Source organism: Lissotriton vulgaris, chromosome 6 (assembly GCF_964263255.1).
Source record: "Lissotriton vulgaris chromosome 6, aLisVul1.2, whole genome shotgun sequence".
NCBI lineage: Eukaryota > Metazoa > Chordata > Amphibia > Caudata > Salamandridae > Lissotriton > Lissotriton vulgaris.
The window spans coordinates 436130580-436151223 of NC_141694.1; the positions used below are offsets into that span (position 1 = coordinate 436130580).

Consider the following 20644-nt stretch of genomic DNA (forward strand, 5'->3'; position numbering starts at 1 on the left):
GAAAAATATGAAAAGAAAACAACATTGTCAAAGGTCATTCACAGCACCCCGAAAGCGTGCAGCATCTGGCGTCTCCCGCTCCTCGACCACCACTGCATCTGCTTTACCCAAGGCTGCTCAGTTTCCGGAGCGAGTGATCGCGCATGTCTCGGCATCCTTTAGTGACTGTAACTATTCCCTTATAACGGTTGTAGTAAGCCTGTCCTGTCCTAGTAAAAGGTTGTAGTGGCCCCGCCTTGCCCACAGTAGTGGCAACGGGTTTTCGATGAATTGTGTGCAGAGGCGCCTATGTGCAGCCTGAGCCCTCTGGTCTCCGCTTTACTCTTCCTTGCTGGCTGTTGCGCGTCGCCACATCGTCTTGTTACTTTATGAGTTCATTAAAATAAATGCTGTTCTGACGAGTTATTGCTGCTCGTGTTTCTAGGCCTTAAGTTTGAAACCACTCGCCCACCAGACCTCGCAATGCACAAAGGTGGAAATCCTTCCCGCAGCTCTGTGAAACCCTCGTGTAGCGCTGTATTGTGAGGCCCAGTTGTGCGGTGAGGGCCGGCCCTGTTTCCTGCTCGGTGCTAGGGGGGGTCTACACCCCACCCCGCTCGCGCCGGCCTGCAGAAGCTAGCTGGGTTCAATGGATGCTCACAACAAAGGGGCGGGGGAGGGGGCTCCACGTATGTGGAGTTGTATAAAAGGTATCGTTGGGTGTTGTCATGGAAGCCCCGCGCGCCTTAAACTGTGTGCGGAGCTGGCGCAGAGAACAAAACAGCCGACAGCTTTCAAGTCTACAAAGCGTGTGCAGTGCCCCCACCCCTCCCGCGACCCGTCTTCGCGCCCCTCCCCCAGCACCCCGAGAGCCACTGAGCCGAGATGAAACACAATAATGGAGTCTCTCAGCTGAATGTTGTTGGATGTGGTGTAGTTAACAGCACCCAGCCGAAGCTAACTGGTTGGGTGACGTAGCTCCTGCCCCCCGTGCCCCCTCCCCACACACACACACAGAGCGAGGCTCTCCTTACAAGCCGCCCCTGCTACTAAGAGAGGGGCCTAGACCATGAGATTGTGAACTTGATTTAGTTAGTGTTCCAGGACCCTGCCTCTTTCTTTCGGGCGCCTGGAGGGATACACAATTGTGCTACCGGTAGACAGGGGGCCTCTGTCACAGCGACCTGGCCAGGGCTGGAGTGTTCGCACTAAGCACCCCATTTGTTCCGGGGTATAAGCCTGTTTTTTTAAGCATTACTCTCACTCTCACTCACTCTCACTCACCCTCACTCACCCTCACCCTCACTCACCCTCACTCACCCTCACTCTCACTCACCCTCACTCTCACTCACCCTCACTCTCACTCACCCTCACTCACCCTCACTCTCACTCACCCTCACTCTCACTCACTCTCACTCACCCTCACTCTCACTCACCCTCACCCTCACTCACCCTCACTCTCACTCACCCTCACTCTCACTCACCCTCACTCTCACTCACCCTCACTCTCACTCACCCACCCTCACTCACCCTCACCCTCACTCACCTTCACCCTCACTCACCCTCAACCCCTCACCCTCACTCACCCCCACTCACCCTCAACCCCTCACCCTCAACCCCTCACCCTCCCTCACCCTCACTCACCCTCAACCCCTCACCCTCACTCACCCTCACTCACCCTCAACCCCTCACCCTCAACCCCTCACCCTCAACCCCTCACCCTCAACCCCTCACCCTCAATCCCTCACCCACACTCACCCACACTCACCCACACTCACCCACACTCACCCACACTCACTCACCCTCACCCTCACTCACCCTCACTCACCCTCACTCACCCTCACCCTCACTCACCCTCACTCACCCTCACCCTCACTCACCCTCAACCCCTCACCCTCACCCACCCTCAACCCCTCACCCACCCTCAACCCCTCACCCTCACTCACCCTCAACCCCTCACCCTCAACCCCTCACTCACCCTCACTCACCCTCAACCCCTCAGCCTCACCCTCACTCACCCTCAACCCCTCACCCTCACTCACCCTCACTCACCCTCAACCTCATGCTAAAGATTTACAAAAAAACCCATAAACAATTCTAAAAGCACTAACTCTAATGCTGCGAGACCTATTGCATTTCTAATGCTTGTTGGCAGTTTAAGTTTGAGTCCTGTTTTCTGGTCTTTTCTAAATCTTGCCTTGTAAGTACTTAAACGTATTTTCATGCCTATTATTGCTGCAGTTCATGATTCAATTTCAATTAAATACCGGTGTCATTTTACAAGGAGTTGGTTCTGCCCTCTGTTCCTGTGCACAATTCTTCACCTGTTTTCAGACTAAGGTGTCTACTTTATTTATTTTAATTTATTGTTTTCTGTGGGACAGTAGTTTTACTTTTCTATGTATGGGGCGTCATTTAATTGAAACCTAATTGTACACGGGAGTCAGATTACTTTATTCCTTACTGCAACTTTCTTTATGTATTTTCCATAGGCTTGATACTGCGAGCATTATGTTTTAAAATACATTTGCATAAGCAGGCTGACGCAAATATAGGAAGTATGGGAGTTTTTACTTCCTGCATATTTAATATCTACAGTTAAAATGTTATTTGAGCATGCTAATGTTAACTGTTCTACTATTTTAGTGGTGGAATCCATTTCTATCAATATGGTTCATTTTGGGAAGTTTCATTAACCACATCGGTGCTCATGACGAGCTCAGCTCGTTGAACCTCTTGTCTCTGCGGCCTCGTAAGAAGTGACAACAAGAGGTTCAACGCAGACACTGACCGAAAGTTTCGGTCCACTCCTCTGCTGGACTACTCCATGGGGCTAATTTGGCAACAAACCAACTAATGTTCGAAGAGGGAATCCCCCTCACACATGTAAAGCACCTTAGCGAGTGCTACACATTTTCAAAATTACACAATCACTTAAAATTAAGTTATCTGCACCTACACACTTTGGTCCTGAGGAAAGCCAGTTTTAAACATAAAGGCCTGGCTGAAACATGTAGACCACACCTGGATGTAGGAGACCCTAATTAACACGCTTATAACATCCAACAGCCTTTTTTAATGCTAACAGTGACCCAGTTAGTAAAATATAATTTACCCTCGGGTACTGGGATCCCTGTATAGCTTTTAAACTTTTACCTTCACGTCACTACACTGCACACAAAGAAACATACCTGCTCCGCTGTATTCAGTCGTCGAAGCACACCCGACACACTGAGTCACTGGGTGGGCCCGATGATGAAGCATGCCACCAACCAGGTTGGTGGGTGAGGGCTTCATGAACAAACAAAAGGGTTTGTACCCTGTCTTACAGTCTTGAGTCTATGTAAATTCACAAATAGGCTAGTCCTTATTGATTTCACATATAAAACCCTGGGGATACGGACTAGCTACCTAGTCCTCTCTCTCTCCTTTGATAGTGATATAGAAGTAGAGCGAGATCTGTAGCACCGATGTTTGACTTTATGAAAACACCATCTGCGCCACTCTATTACAGACACAGAAAAATGGTGCAGATAGTTTTGGGCGGCTCTCATTTCACAAGAGCAGAGTTTGTTCTAAACTGGCAAGCCGAGATGTTTCGCTGCTGGTTTTGAAGTATTTGAGTGCTGCTGCAGTTACTTATACTTGGATTATGTGGCCATCAACCCCTCATTATTGCCCTGCACAGGCAGGAAGGAACACAAAGGCCCGCCGTCCTTTCCAACATGTATCTTTAAAGGACTCTTTGCGTCTTATTGCTTCACCTCTCAAAACATGAAAACATGCAGCTTCTGATCATTCTGTTGTAATCAAAAATGAGCTCAAAGGTGTACGAAAATAACTTTTTGTGCTTTTAGAGAGGATCTCAGGCGGTGGTTTATTCAGCAAGAAATGGACCTCTTCAGATTTCGATTCAACGAGATGACAAAAGCGGGAATTCAAGATTTTCTCGCGTATAATAAATTGAAGTACGATGCTGTAAGTATAATTAGCTTTAACATTTAATGTATTTTACACCCCGCCTTAGTACATTTTTGAAAATGATTAAACCTGCCTATATAGAGCGTAATGGTGCATTTTGTTTTGTAGCGCTGTAAATAATTGATTACTATCCAGGTTATTTGAATTCATGCTATGTGCATTTAGCGAACGCCTATTTGTGAGGCTTAGATGTTTGTCCCTCTTGGAGAGGTTTTACGTTGGACTGGCAAGTCTGGTATGGTTACAAAATCTAGCCAGGTTCTAGAGTGTTCTCTACCTGCCCAGTTGGATCTTCGGTTTTTGCTTCTACATACATTACCATAGTAAAGTCGGAATATTTCCACAGTTTAGTGATGCAACGAGAACTACTGAAGGATTAAGTAGGTTAATTGAGCTGAACAAAAATAGTTGTCTGTCAGTCAGTCGTACCTTGCAGCATGACGTCATTGTACGGTGCTGGACCTCCATGACCAGCACCTGCATGGCTGAGATCTGCAGGTCAGTCAGACCCTCAGATGCATGCCCTGAAGTCCAGGACCTGCAGCTGCTTCCAGCCACTTCAAAGGAACAAAGTGATCGACCAGCAGAAACTGTCCATAGCAGCTCTTCATAGTGCTGCAGTGGGCCCTGGACAGGCAGCCATGGGAGCTGCGTAAGCCAGCCCAGCGCAAACTGGCTGCGCTGCTGAAGCTATTTTCCATTTGTTGTGCAGAACTACAAATCTTGGCACGTCGCTTGAACAATATTCTTTATAGCCCTGGTGTTTTGCATAGCTGGGCTAAAATACTCCACTTTTACTCTTTGCAGAGCAGAGTTGTCAGCCCCGGTGAACATTGGGAACATTTCTAAGAGACCAGTCTTCAGGGATGGGGGAAGAAGTAGTCCTGTGCTTCACTGGGAGAGGACTGCACAGTGACCGGATGCATCCACTGGTGGGATCGGTGTTTGACCAATGGTCACCGGTTCAAATTCTTGCTTGTCTACTAAGCCTTTCACCCTCCTGAGGTAGATAAAGAGTACCATGAGCTGGAAGGCAATAATAATCTAAAGCCCCAAGATGAATGCCCATCACAAGTGCATGTTATATCATTGTCAACCTGGAGGAAGCGTAAGCAAGCACAGGATATATGTAGTCTGGCATATAATGCCTTACACTGTTACAGAGGGCAACATTTTTGTCTGGAACATGTACCTGGAGTCAGCAATCAGTGAGCTGACACTCTCAGCAGAACATCGAAGGAATGTTACAAATGAGAACTGGACCAACAACCGCAGACTTCCATCTTTCAAAGCCTGGGAACCAAATGTGGACTTGTTTGCGATGCATCTAATTAGCAGATGTCCCTTATGTGCCGGCAGGTAGCCACTGAAAGGGGTCATGGTGTGAAATCCAATGCTTTTCTTCAGTTTCCATGATACCAAGGCTTTTGAAACCAAATGAAAAGGTAGCTGTGCTGTCTCATCCTCATTGAGCCAACATGGCCCAGACCGTTTTGAAACACAGAGCTCCTATCAAAACAGCACTGTATTCTGCTCAGACAAGTAAACAACCTAACTCTGAACAAATGCAAGGTTCTTCATCCTAACCCGAAATCTCTCAATTTATCGGCTTAGCTCCTGAATGTAGGTAGTTTTATCTCTTGAATATTTCAGAAGACTGCAAAGCGTTGTTAGCCAGAGCCGGAACTGAAACAACAAACACAACATGCAAGTTGAACTGACCTGTTTTTTAGGTCTCGCCTGTCGATGCGCATGCGCATCGAGCAAGCGAGACTATAGGGGCTCATCGACTCTTTATCCAACTTGCAAGGAATCGTGGCGATTCCTTGCAGTGCCCGTGACTTTTAAGCTCAATGCGCATGCGCATTGAGCTTAAAAGCGCTTGCACAAGCCCCAGCCGCCTGCCTTGCCTACTCTCCCGCCCCCTCACTTCTTGATTGCACGGCCGCTAGGCCGTGCCTCCCCTACTCCTCCCCTACTCCTCCTCCTACTCTACTCTGTTCCCGCACTCCTCCCACACCCCCGCTCCGCCCCCTCACTCTCTCTGCCCGCCCGCTCTCCACTCTATCAGGCAGCCCTGCTGCTTAACACCCTCTCCCCCGCTCCGGACAGGTCATATCTCTACCCCGCGGTTGATAAATGCATTGCTATAGAAACATCTGCGTCCACAACGACCCTTCTTACTGCATATTGCGGAGAAACCAGGGTGCCGCTATGTAGGAAAAGGGCTGCTTATTCACAGAAGGACTTGGTAAAACTGCATATTTCAGCGCGCTGAGCAGCTTAATTACCTCCTGTCTTGCCCCAGTATTTTAGGCGAGATATCGCTCTACGCATAGCGTAGGAGGTAGACTGGGCAGGGAATACTAGGCGGCGGTGGCTGGCCGCGGGCACAGCCCTTCCTGCCGTCCACAGCATAACCCATACTCCCTTATAGACTTCAGATCATGACACGCTGGTGTTAAATGCCTTTCCTGTTTGGATGCCTTTCCTGTCTTTGCTGCAACACGCGAAAGACGAAAACAGGGAAACTTCGTCCCCACCCCCCTCGTTATTCTTTGATGCCTGCAGACTGTTACCCCCGCTGAAATACGACATCGTAAGATAGATATTCTTGAGTTTTGATAGTGGCGATGTGATGCAGACCGGTTCTTCTCCTCAATGTAGCAGCAGTTAGATCTGACAGTGCTTGGAGTATTTTACAGAAAGGGAATACTCGATGTCCTTCTTTATGCAATTATTACCCACAGACTTTTCTCGGCATCAGAGATTTGTGATTGTTGGTATCTGATTGATGTACATATTCCCTGCTCTTTCGTACACACTTTACAGCCCAGTTGATTTAGTCAACAATAGAGATTGTTGGGCTGTGTAGCCCATTGCATATATTACTGCCGGGCTGTACACAACGCGTCGCCCACGGACTGATACTTACTGATCTGTATTACCCACTGCAGATTGAGTACTTTCCCGGTATAAGGACCACCCAGCGATAAAAAAAAAACTACCCCGTTACTTAACCCATACGCAGTGATTGAAATTGAACAATAAAACTGCAGGTTCTTACTGTCCCTGGCTGCTATTGAGTACTGGCAGTGCTTAATTTGTGTACGGGGGAGTGCCGGTGCCCGAAACTGTGGTCACAAGTTGGCGTCCGGTGCACTTAAACGTCGACGCATACACAGGCTGGTAGTCTTAACTCGACTACCAGACGTTCACTGCTTTCTCGCTCTTGTAGGTACCTGCTTTGTACCTTTGCAGGTTTTTGTTTTGTACCTTTTGTGACTGGTTTGCCGTTAAATTCTGTACAGTAGTTAAACATTATACGTATTACATCCGTGATGAAACGTGCAAGTACTCTCCCTTCCAAATTAAATAAGTGCCGGCACTTTGACCTGCCTGTATGTAGTGGACATCCAGACAAAGCGCCAGGAGCCGGTGAGTTGGAAAGGGCTTAGTGTTCATTAAAAGCCACGGTTTGTTTACACATCATAGCAGTGAAGGGGTTCTGGCCTGAACTTGTGGTGCATTCGAGAGTGATTGGCTTGGTAAAATTACTAATGCTAAATGCTTCGTCAGTTCGTCCTGAGACATGCCTACACCCTTGTATGCGAGAGACGCCCTTGGTGTTTCGAGCCAAGTACTTTGCTTTCTCCACTTTACCCTTGATCCAAGGGAGATACCAGCAGAGCAGACATATGGCAGAATGCCCAGCGTCATTCTCCGTCGCTGACAATTATTTCCCCAGGGATCTGTGGGTTACGGGAAGTAAAGTGTTTGGCTCCAGCGAAGAACACTCCTTCAGAGGTCATGTCCGCCGGAAAGCGACGTAAGGCTACTGCTAGATGTACCTAGAAGTGGCAGGCATGTTAGACACGTTAAAAAAGCACACTAGGGTTATTTACAAAGTATGTGAGGAGTCACCGGTTCAGACTGTGCTTTTTCACTTGCATTGCTTTGGTAAACTTCGAGAAAAGGTATCCATGCTTAAACCATTTTACGTTGTATGTTTATACATTTTTTAAACGCATTATTCACTCAGATAGTGATTTATGTTGGGTAAAATAACCCCCCCCTCCCCCCACCCCTACTCTCCCAGCTGGTGCCGCTCCACCCCCTGCGGCATCAAAGGCTTTCACGGCCGGCCGGCCATGCTTTCAGTTTCACGACCGGCCGGCCGTGTGAAGTGCATTTCACAGCCCGCTCTCCCTGCTACGCCCCCTGCTCCGGCCGAGACGCATTTCTCCTCCCTCCTCCCCCCTCCCCATGCACCCTCAGTGGTGACACGCTCAGGCACTGCATGTGTTTAAAAAAAAAAAACTGATTTCCGAGTTGTACTCGAGCATTTGGCAGCCGAGACAGTTTAGCTTTGCCAGTGATTGTCTTGCAGTAGTCCTAGGATTCTTCTACATATCCATCTTTGCCTTCCCTGCCACCGCTTTGCTATGCTCTATTTACACAACCCCCCCTAAACACCTGAATGCACCCTATTTTCGTTACCTTCAGCGTCTGACAGCAGCGCGTTTAACGTGTAGCATACTATTGGCATAGTTCCAGTCAAGCCCTTTACATCCCCGCCATCTCTTTGCTATACCCGATTGCAAAATCCCCCCCCCCCCCCCTTTCTGAACACCCGAAAGCAGGCTATTTTATTATTATTACCTACAGCGTCTGCCGATGCCTCGGGCAAACTGTGGCGGAATATTGGTACTAGGCACTCACCCCCTCACCCTCACTCACCCTCACTCACCCTCACTCACCCTCACTCACCCTCACTCACCCTCACTCACCCTCACTCACCCTCAACCCCTCACTCACCCTCACTCATCCTCACTCACCCTCAACCCCTCACCCTCACCCACCCTCAACCCCTCACCCTAACTCACACTCACTCTCACTCACCCTCGCCCTCACTCGCCCTCACTCTCACTCACCCTCAACCCCTCACTCACCCTCACTCACCCTCACTCACCCTCACCCACCCTCACTCACCCTCACCCACCCTCAGCCTCACTCACCCTCAACCCCTCACCCTCACACAGTGCAATAGGTCTCGGAGCATTTGAGTTAGAGCTTTTAGAATTGTTTATGGCTTTTTTTATTTGTAATTCTTTAGCATTGGCTACAGGAAACAAAAATGCTAAAGATTTACAAAAAAAACCCATAAACAATTCTAAAAGCACTAACTCTAATGCTGCGAGACCTATTGCATTTCCAATGCTTGTTTGTATATAGTGTCCCAAAAACAATTTCCACCCTCCTTTCTTCTTTATCTGAACAAGTTCCTCTGTACTTGTTACATTTGGTAGGAACATGTCTCTGTCGCACTAATGTCAAAGTCCACCTGGGGCCAATTTCATGTTCTAGGACATTGCCTAATCAGTTGTCACTATGGTATTGTAGAGCGGTCAAAGAGTTCCTCACTGGACTATTCTGAGCTTAGTTGCCAGTAAAGAGACAACTAATGTCATGGCAATTAAACAGGTTCCTCTCAAATAACCGGGGCTGCTCTTCCACTAAAGCTGAGGAGCGTTGCCCCGCTGCTCTGTGAGCAGTTCGAAAAGGAAAAAGAAAACGAGAATGACAGTTATTTTAATTTGTTTTTCCGCCCTAACTCAGCTGGGGTGGGGCAGAGCAGTCACAGCTGGAGTGGCGGGCATTCTCTTAATGTGCATGACGGTTTGGATGGCTGTCTTTGGCCGGCCAAACAGTCATGGCCACTTAGGATGTTTTCCACTGGGCTGTAATGCACAGCCTGGGTGGAGAACATGCAGAGGGTCCCAGTTCCACCTATTACAACACTGCTGTCATGGTGACAGCAGAATCATGATTGGCTAGGCGAGTCTGGGAGCTTCCTGCCTCCTGCTCCAAGGACCCAGTTAAGGGTGTTTTTTAAAAAATGTTTTAACTCCCTCTTCCCCTGCCCCGCCATCCCCGTTAAGCATCAGCTGCCACTGTCCACTAAGAGCCAGTTCAAACCTATGAATTCAGCGTCTTTCAAATACTTTTCTTGGCAGACTGATTTACTTCTAGCTTTAACATCAGCAAGAATGGTTGGTGAAATCCAAGCTTTAACTATTAAGGAAGCTTTTATGTAATTCCGAGAGGAGTCATACTAAAAATCTTCAATGTATTCTTCAAATACCATCATATTTTCATCTTTTAAGTTCAAAAAGATGTTTATTAATAAGAAATAACATCATGACATGCAATTATATAAAAACAGCAAAAGCAGTGAGGATTGAGATAATACATCAATTAGATTAGAAAATAAAACACAAGATATAAAACTGTTCGAAGAATAACTGGAGCAGCAAAAATAAGTTCCTCAAAAGTCATATGAAAGGAGTGAATGAAAATGAAAGTAATACATAATAATTTATAACAATATAACGTATGAAAAATTATAAAGAAAGTTATATATGAACAAAAGTAGAGAAGTCATAGAGGTTTAGATACTTCTTGTTGCATAGGGGGAGCTGAGGAAAGACGTCTGGCACTAGTGTCAATGAAGAGGATAACCGGTTCCCATAAATCTAGGCGTTTGGATGCTAGGTGTTGTGGATATACAAAGGTAGTGTCTACTCTATGATTATAGCAGATAGCATACCACCATGCTTGATATGAAAGTTTGCCAAAGTCTTTCCAATTTTTAGTAATTTGTTGAAAGGCCACTGCTAATAATAAATCAATGATCTGAATGTTCATGTGAGTATGTTCCCAAACAGGAGATAAACTACCCAGAAAAATATGTAGGAAAGAGAAGAAGTGTTTGGTGTGAGAGATGGAATTAATTTGCGACCAAACCTGATCCAAAAAAGGACGAAAAACTTGCAAGAGAACAACATGTGAAACAAGTCAGCATGTGGTGATGAGCAAGACCAGCATAAATGGGGGGTGGTGGAGCAAAATGTGTGGAGGGTGGATGGAGTGAGTAAAAGTCTATTGTAAATGAAAAAGAGAATTTGAGTGGTGTTTGCCGCTCTAGATGATTTTCCAAGTTTAAGCCATATTTTATTCCAGAAATCCACATTCCAGGAAATGTCTAGGTCTTTTTCCCAAGACAGCTCTACCTTAGTTTTGTCTCTTGGATTAGCTGGGGGCATGTGGAAATTTGTAAATAGTTGAGGCCCTAGAGCTACGAAGTAATAAAGTGCGTAAATTGACTAGGTCAGTAGGTGCGGGAGGTGTGTGGGGAGGAGATGTGGTGTATTTTGCATGGGCATATTGAATGGCTTGTAGTAAAATGGAGTATTTAGCGTGAAAGGAAAAAGGGAGATCTAAAACAATACTCGCTTGTGCGAAAGACATAAGTAAATTCTGATGATACAATTGATGAACCCATATGATCCCTCGGGAATGCCAAGATTTCCAAAAGAAGGTTTTGTTGTGTATTATATTATGTTTGTTGTGCCAAATAGGAAGTTCATAAAAGGTGACAAGGGAGGAAGCAGGAATAAGCTTCAGTGTGAATTTAAGGCTAGGGGTGGAGACATATTGGTACCAGATGTTGATGGAGTGGAAGATGTTGATGAACCTTTAGATGATGGTGTGTCAGGTGGGTCCTCCATTGATAAGCACTGATAGCGAGAGCTTGTGTGAAACAAAAATTTGCGTGAAGAGGGGCAAGGTTTGTGTAAGTCTCTGGATAGTCTCCCCATGCAAAAGACAGGTGTTTAAAAAAAAAATTAAGTCCAGGAGCCAAAAAAGCATAAATCACCTAAAAGTAGATAATAGTGCTACCTTCTAAGAAAATAGTAACGTGAAAACGTAATATTCTGAAAGCACGAAGAGACACCCATGATAGTATATCAAATGTTAATCCAGCAGGAGCAAAATGGGTCAGAAATCAACAATATGACAGAAATGTTTCAAAAACAGAGGCAATGGGTTCAAAGAAGTTTATGCGCAAATAGCAGGAAATAGTAAATCCCATTAATGCAATAAAACTCAGCGAAGTAAACATAAATAACATGAAAGAGCAGTCCTTTAAACGTTAGAAAAGCCACTTCAGAAAGAAAAGATAGCGCATCCTAACATTGCATTTGAAAGATACAATTAAATGAATAAGCATATGGGCAGTAAATAAGCAGTCAGTCAAGGGCATGTTCCATGAAGTAAAATGCAAACACTTTGTAGAATGCTGCTCAATAGGAGATATTGGGTCGTTGAGAGAAAAGGGGCTGGAAACACGTTGCAATGTGAGCAAAAAGTCTATGTAGCAGATAGGTGATGAAGGAGGTGTAAATCAGTTGAGGAAATCCACCAAACATATTCAGGAAGAGAGGCAGCATGGAGTGTAAATGATTGGAGAAAATACAGCAGTGCTACACACTCGAAAGTAAATTACCGCGTTAGAGCGGAGGTTTCAGCAGCATCAGCAGTCAAAATGGCGGCAATCCATAGATGAAGTTATAGCGAGAAAAAACTGCCATATAAGAAGGCTCCTCGAAGAAGTATAAAGGAATGGGGGTGCAGCTTCATAATAGAGAAGGCATTGGGCATGGGTGAGTTGCGGCGAGAGTGAGAAGTAGAATACCGCTAGGAGCAAAGCTCCGTCAGCGCTCGTCTCGAAATGGCGGCCAAAGCCGCAGCCGCTCCATGCAACACTCACTTGTATAAAAAGGAGATGGAAAACTCCTTCAAGAGCCTTCAAAAGGAAGTCCGCTCAAGCCACAGACCCTCCTACGGCTTGTCCTGCAGTTTAACCACCTGTCATGAAGGGAAGAGTCGCGTCGGGCCGGTCTCCGTCTCTGCCACACAGGAGAGCTAGGGAGTCGCCGCCATCTTCCTCGGGCGCAAGCCACGCCCCCATCATATTTTCATCTTAATGAACCAGTAGTTCTTAAAAACTTTTTGCTGAATCCCACTGATACTGTAGAAGGAGCACTTCATAGTTTGTATGTTAAATGATGCCTCAAGTTTTAAATTGACAGAGCTAAAACATTCAGAAAGGCAACGAACTTCTAATAGACACCAAGGAATGATCCTGCACTATCAAAGCATAGTGTTGCACCCTGGGTCTCAGCTGCATAGTATTTTGCTATCAGGAAGCTAGATGCGCTCTGGTTGGCAAGGATAGAGCACATGCCACAAGAGGCATGGTCACTTACACTGATCTGTTTGCTTGGGTACCTTATCGGACCTCTTCAGAGCAGCTACATGGAAGAATAAACACACATTTACCCATCATTGCTGTCTGGATTCGACAGCAATGATGCAACAGTGGGTCAGGCAGTTCTTTGTCATCTGTTCCATTCATATGCGTTCCTCCTCCTTTTTTCTACCTTTATGTCTGTTTCCTAATTCCTCTTTGTTGGACCTGGGGTCTCCAGACCACATAGGGTAGCCTGGCACAGAATGGAAAGGTCTAGCCTAAAGGTCAAAGTGTTAAGCTTGCATCGCACCCTAAAAGTAACCCAGCGTCCATCCACCTCCAAAAGAAGACACTACACCAATTTAGAAAAATAGGAAAAACTTTATCTTTCCTTAAATTAGTTTGGCTGTTGCATGCATTCTATTAAATCAGCATCTAGATTACTTTCCAGTTACACTTGTACTTGAGAACACATGTTAACGCACAGGAACAGAATTCAAGAACGTTTCTTCCTTTTCATTTAGATTATGATGATGTGAATTGGATATATTCCTAAATTTATTACATTTCCTAATAGGAAGAAATTAGACTCTGGTGTTAATTCGACACAATAATACTCTGAAAAAGGATTTTATCAGCTGACTGCCTAGTATGCTAATTAAAGACAAAGACAGTACATCATTACGTTTCCTCAGTACAATCACTACACATTCGTTTGAGGTCAAAGATTAGATACCCCTTACATTCAGGCTTTAGAATTTCTAAAGGGGGTTCACCCACTTGAAAGAGGCAATTATTTAATTAATTAAGCCAACCACTGAGAAAGAGAGCTTGTCTCCTCGTTGAATAAAGGCTTCAAGTTTCTCTCAGTGAAAGCCTCAACCCCCCCCCCCCCCCCATTGCCCCCCCCCCCCCCTTCCTCACCCCCCTCCCTCGAGGGTCGTTTTGGACACCAGACTCAAGTTAGCCCAAGAATTTTGGTATGGCGTTAGTTTCTCTCCCCGGCTCTCCTGTGAGTCCTCCTATTTAAGCCGGGGGGGGGGGGGGGGGGGTGGGAGAATAAGGCCGTTCACCACTCGGCTCGACCGGGAGCCCAAGAGCACTGTCTGGCTTCTTACAAGCCCAATTCCCCACCCTACTTGTTGTTGGAGGCGGCAACCACAGATCGGGTGAGCTCAAGCAGGCAGCCATTCCGAAGTTCCACGTCCGTCGTTCTCCTCAGCTGAGAGGGCCCTTTGCGGCTGGCACATGGAAGGGGGTTTCCACTGATTTCTATTGGCAGGGCGGACTTCACTCGCTTACGCTACCAACTTCCTCACGGAGAGTGAGGCACCTCTCCCCTCTGCCCTTTCTCCACGCTTGCCAGACCCGTCAACCAGACTCCAGCGGGTCCGGCACTCGGCAGCACCAACCCCACCACAGGGGCCGAAAGTAAGCCTGCAGCAACACCGCAAGATACACTAGTTGGGGCTGTGGCAGATGGGAGGGAAACTCCGCGCTGGAGGGCAAGTTCTGGGGAGTGATGACAGGATGAAGGAGTCTGGATTTCCGACGACTCCTGTGGCAATTCGACAAAGTCAAGGGGATGATGAAGGAAGTATAGTCCTCTTCCCCTTCTAATGCCTTGTATGCCCTGACACCCTAACACCAGTCCAGATTTTCCCTCAGGGGCATTAAAGGTTGTTAGATGCGTTGTCTTCCAGTCGAGGTCAGCAGGGCTAGATCCACTGACAGGGGATAATGTCAGTTGTAGGGGTTAGCAGCCCCAAGGGGTAGTCAAACCCTCCCACAATGCACTAGCTTCCCTGCTCAATAGCCTAAACTCCTCACTGCACTCTTACTCTAAACACTTCCCCACAAAATGGCCGCCCTAGTACTGTCCCTTTTATAGGCTAACCTCAGGCTTCCAGAACCAGCTGGAAGGTTCTGGAGTTCTCCTGTGTTGTCCTATGGGTCCATTCCTTGAGGTAACAGTTATGGCAGTTATAAGCCAGCATTTTGTGAAGCTAAATTTTCGTGTTAACAGTTGGGCTTCTAGGCCTAAGAAAAATTATAGGGTCACTGGGACAACACCTAAAAATTCCAGTGGACATAAAAAAATGAAAGGAATTGTGAGGCAGAAAGGGGACAAAAATAAATAAAGAGGAGGGACCACCCAAAGGGCTGACAGGTCTAACACGCGTCCCCCCAGCTGAAAGTGGGGAGAGCTACCCAACCCCTTGGGAGTTCTCATCACTAAGGCGGAAATACCTGGAGAGACCGTCTGCATTGCGTGGTCCACTCCAGGCCGATGTTCCACCCGGAAGTCCATTCCCTGTAGGTAGATGGACCATCTCAACAGCTTGGGATTCTCTCCCTTCATTTGCATCAGCCAACGAAGGGGTCGGTGGTCAGTGGTCAGTCTGAACCAGGAAGATCGAGCCAAACAGGTATGGCCGCAACTTCTTCAGAGCCCATACCACCGCAAAGGCTTCCCGCTCTATTGCACTCCACTTCTGTTCCCGGGGAAGCAGTCTCCTAGACAGGAAGACAACAGGTTGATCCAGACCCTCTTCATTGAGTTGCGATAACACTGCCCCAATGCCATGCTCTGATGCATCTGTCTGAACAATTAATTCTTTGGAAAAATCTGGGGCCTTTAGGACTGGTGCTGCACACATTGCTTGCTTCAACTTAACAAAGGCTTGCTGGCAAGCCTCTGTCCAGACTACCCGTCGAGGTTGCTTCTTGGATGTGAGCTCAGTTAGGGGTGCCACAATAGTGCCATACCCCTTCACAAAGCGAGGGTAGTAACCTGTGAGGCCCAGGAAGGCTCGGACCTCAGTTTGGGTCTTGGGGGGGCTCCCAGGCCATAATAGCCTCAATTTTTGCCTGGAGTGGCTGCACCGTTCCCCTGCCCACCAAGTGGCCTAGGTACACAACCAACCCCTGCCCAATCTGACATTTACTGGCCATGATTGTCAAGCCAGCCTGTTTCAGGGCCTGGAGAACAGCTTGTAAGTGGCACAAATGGAGCTCCCAACTGCTGCTGAAGATGGCAATGTCATCTAGATAAGCAGCGGAGAAAGCCTCCATTCCAGAGAGGACCTGGTTCACCAGCCGCTGAAAAGTGGCAGGGGCGTTCGAGCCCAAAGGGCATTACGCAGAACTGGTAGTGGCCCTCAGGTGTGGAGAAGGCTGACCTTTCCTTTGCTCCATCCGTAAGGGAAATCTGCCAGTACCCTGAAGTAAGGTCAAAGGTACTCAAGTATTGGGCAGCTCCCAGCCGGTCAATAAGTTCATCCGCACTAGGGATCGGATGTGCATCAGTTTTGGTTACTGAATTCAGTCCCCGGTAATCCACACAGAACCTTAGTTCTGGAGTGGTGCCCGGTGGGGCAGCTTTTGGTACCAGAACCACCGGACTGGACCAGGGGCTACTAGAAGGTTTAATTACTCCTAGCTCCAGCATCTTTGTGACCTCACTGTGGATGCTGGCCTTCACCTTGTCAGGCAGCCGGTAGGTCTTAGACTTCACTGGTGGGCTGTCTCCTGTGTCCACATCATAGGTACACAGGTGGGTCCTTCCCGGGACAAGGGAGAACAGCGAGGAATATTGCTCCAGGACCTGGCGGCAGTCCCTCTGCTGTTCAGGAGTCAGGGATGGTGAGAGAATCACTCCCTCCACCGACCCATCCTTTTCCTGAGACGAAAAGAGATCAGGGAGAGGCTCGCTTTCCGCTTCCTCTGCTCCATCAGTCACCATCATTGTTAGACCTGACATCATTGGCCTGAGTCTCTCCTCCATTTTTTCTGTTTGCCTCCTCTGTTTACGATGTTTTTGCTGGTTTGTTGCTTTGGGCCCTGTGCCACTGCTGACCAGTGCCGCAGTGCAAGTGCTCCCTATGTTAAATTACTGTATTGATTGAATTCCATGTTTGGCTTACTTGGTTTACGGTCAGTCCCTAGTCTAGTGCACGAGGAATGCCAGGGCTTGTAAATACAAATGCTGCTAGTGGGATTGCAGCACACGTTGTGCCACCCACAAGAGCGGCCTAGTAAAAGTATGTCGAAGGGTCTGCCATTGCTAGACCTACGTGCAGTCTGGTACTGTCACTCGGACTGCGCAAGTACACCTACTTGCCAGTCCCCAAACCTTCCCTTACCTTCATGTTAGTCACCCCTATGGTAGGCCCGAGGGCAGGGTGCATTGTAAGCATAAGGTAGGACAAGCCTGACAAAGTTGGTATGTCCTAATAGTGAATTACAGCCATATTCGTTCTTCACTATTGTAAGGTTACCTGCTCTCCGTAAGTTAGAATGGGCTGCCAGGATTAATAATGGTATAATCCTAGCGAGCTTGGGGAGCATGGTACAATGTCGAGTTTGGTATCCCTGAACTCCGGGTTTAATAACGCATCCGTTTGGGTGGATGGGTTTTGGACTCTGGGTTTGAAAATAGCACTTTTAGAAAGTGGCTATTTTCTTGTCTAACTATTACTGGTTTCTGCTGGTTTGGTGTGTGTGTGACAGGGGCTGGGTGGCTCCAGAGTTCTGAATGAGTCAGTGTGGGGTGAGTGGGGCTTTTGCATTGAGGGTAGGGGAAGAGTAGCTCCTGATAGCCGGCCCTGCCCGACACAATGCTGGCTCCACCTCCTGCCGAGCAACTGATAGCTCTGCTCCTGCCAGTGACAATACTGGCTCCACCTCCTGCTGGGCGTCCGAGGACCCAGCCCTGCACAGTTAATAGGCCAGGTGCCTCTGCCTGGCTACACCCACAACATACCTGGGATGAGGGGAGTTACCCTGCATGGACAAAGGGATCAAAGCCAAAAAGGGGTATAAGAGAAGGACCCCTGAACCAAGATTTTAGATCAATTCTGACAAGGAACCCTGAACCAAGGACAAGAAGCCTGCTGATCCAAGGACTTGCCTACCCCTTCTGCCAGAGTGCTGTTTGCTGGGGGGAATCCTGCAGTCACTTCTTTATTTTTGCCAAGGAACCAGGAAAGAGGAACTGAGTGCGTACTCTCAAGCTTTGCCAAGGAAATCTCCAGGGGCTGGAAGAGTGCCAGCCTCCTGTTGAAGTCACAGGGCTAAAGGACTTTACCATTTGCTGAAAAGTGCTTGTTGCTGGAACCCGAAAGTCCAGCACCTCTGAAGAAATCCAGCAATCCCGACGCCGACGGACGCCGACGAATCCAGCTCGACATTGTGAGTGCAGCTCCCGTGTCCCGCATCTTCGACGCCGGCCGCTGGGCCCGATCAACGCTAGTAGCAAAGCCGCTGCCGACGCCTCGACCCCGAGCCCTTTCGACGCCGTGAGCGCTGCTCACTCTTGCAACATAGTCATCGACATCGACGCCGTATCCTGCTTCACCTCGTGAGCGCTGCTCCTGCCTGACATCTGTCGACGCCGCTGCAGATCGCCCAGACTCCGAGGCCTGATCGACGCCGAAGACGCGACGCCGGACATCTCGACGCCGCTGGTCATTGTGTGCTTCGCTTTTCCAAGGTACTGTGTTGTGGGGGGTCCGTGTGACTCCGGGCTCAACGTAGCGCTCCTCGCGGTCGACGCCGAACCTGTTGGATTAACTTTGCCTCGACGTCGTGTGACTCCCATGTGGGTTACATTGTTGCCTAGAACTGTGATCTAAAGAAGAAGAGTTGCTTTTGTTACTAAAGATTTTGTGCTAAGAAGAAACTACGTTTGAACTATTATTTTTCCTTCCAAGAGTATTTATTAAGATAGTGGTATATTTTTGTGGTATATTTTTGTCGTTATTTGGTCTTGTGCTAAGCCTTATATAAACATCCGTATTTTTATAATACTACTGTGTCGTGTCCATTTGTAGTGTATTCACTTTATTACTGTATGTGGTCATAAATGCGTAACGCACTGCCTCTGAGATAAGCCTGTCTGCTTTGCCAAGCTACCAAGGGGGTGAGCGGGGTTATCTAAGTGTGTGATCCCCTTGCCCTGACTAGAGGAGGTGAGTCCCTATTTATCAGAAGTGTATACCTCTGCCAACTAGAGACAGCCAAGTCTAACAATCATTAAGATGACCTCGGGCCTCTCATGGTGGGGTTTGAGACGATTGGCATGAAGCACCCGTAAGAGCTGTTGAGGGGTCTTAAGGTCCACCAGGTAAGTGGCCTTACCCTTCTTCTCCATCACCGCAAAGGGGCCTGTCCAGCGATCCTGGAGGGCACTAAGCTCTTCAGGTTCCATCACCCACACTTTCTGGCCAGGCTCCAATTGACCTGGTGCGCATTGTGGTCATACTACTCCTTCATCACTGCTTGGCTGGCTTCCAAGTTGTCTGAAGCTTGCATCCACAACTTAGCCATTTGGCTCCGGAAGGCCAGCATGTAGCTCACCACATCCTGGGGAAGTTTCCTGGGAGATTTTTCCCATCCGTCTTTCACCAGGCTGAGAGGTCCACGCACAGGGTGCCCATACAGAAGCTCGAAGGGGCTAAAGCCCACTCTCTTCTGTGGAACTTCCCTGTAGGAAAACAACAGACAAGGTAGGAGGACGTCCCATTTCCTCCGCAGGCTCTCAGGCAGACTTCTTATCATGCCTTTCAAGGTCTTGTTGAACCTTTCCACCAGACCATTGGTCTGTGGGTGATAAGGAGTGGTGAACCGGTAGGTAACTCCACACTCCTTCCACATAGCCCGCATGTATGCTGACATGAAGTTGGTCCCCCTGTCGGACACAACCTCCTTGGGGAAACCCACTCGAGTAAAGATTCCCATCAGGGCCCTAGCCACTGCAGGTGCAGTAATGGTCCTCAGAGGAATTGCCTCTGGGTACCCTGTGGCGTGATCCACCAGAACCAGGATAAACCTGTGACCAGCTGTAGTTGGTGGATCCAATGGCCCCACAATTTCGATGCCCACCCTTTCAAAGGGGGTGCTAACAACAGGAAGTGGTTCCAGGGGAGCTTTCAGCTTCACCCCTGTTTTACCACTGGCTTGGCAAGACACACATGTCCGACAGTACGTGTCGTATGCCACCCTCATCTGAGGCCAATAAAAGTGGGGGACAAGCCGGGCAAAGGTCTTGTCGTGTCCTGCCAAGGGTATCTCATGAGCCAGTTCTAAAAGAAAGGCTTGGTAACGTTGAGGGACAGCCAAGGCCCGTGATGAACCGTGCACGGGTGCCTTGGGTTCACTGTAGAGGAGTCCATCCTCCCAGTAAATATGGTAACTCCCAGTAACGTTCCCTGCTGCCTGGGCTTCGGCCTGTCGCCTCAGTCCCTCAAGGATAGGGCACTCCTTCTGGCCCTTACAAAACTCCTCCCTGGTAGGCCCTCCTTCCACATGCCACTCAGCAGGGATAGGTAAGTCCTCCAGGGAGACAACTTCCCCCTCCACGGACTCCTGGTCCACCACCGCAGGTGGCCTATCTGTCTCATGGGGCGTGGAAGCCGAGGCAGGCTTCTCCTGTCCTCGGTTCTTTCCCTTTTTGGCAGCTGGCTGGGCCCTTGTTCCAGGCTCCAGCCCAAGTGAACTCCCCCTCCGGGTAGTCGCGGACCTTGTGCTAGCACAGGCCCAGTCAGGTGTACCCAGCATCTCAGAATGAGTCCGGTATTCCACCTC

General features: G+C 48.2%; 1 protein-coding gene across 1 annotated transcript in view; it reads left to right on the forward strand.

The window, feature by feature from the left end:
• The window catches only part of PRIM2 (DNA primase subunit 2), a 761949-nt gene that overhangs the window by 129266 nt on the left and 612039 nt on the right, over window positions 1-20644 (forward strand). Inside the window, exon 5 of the mRNA XM_086925646.1 lies at window positions 3837-3957. Within this exon, the coding sequence (XP_086781772.1) occupies window positions 3837-3957 (121 nt within the window). The remainder of the gene's footprint in view (window positions 1-3836; window positions 3958-20644) is intronic.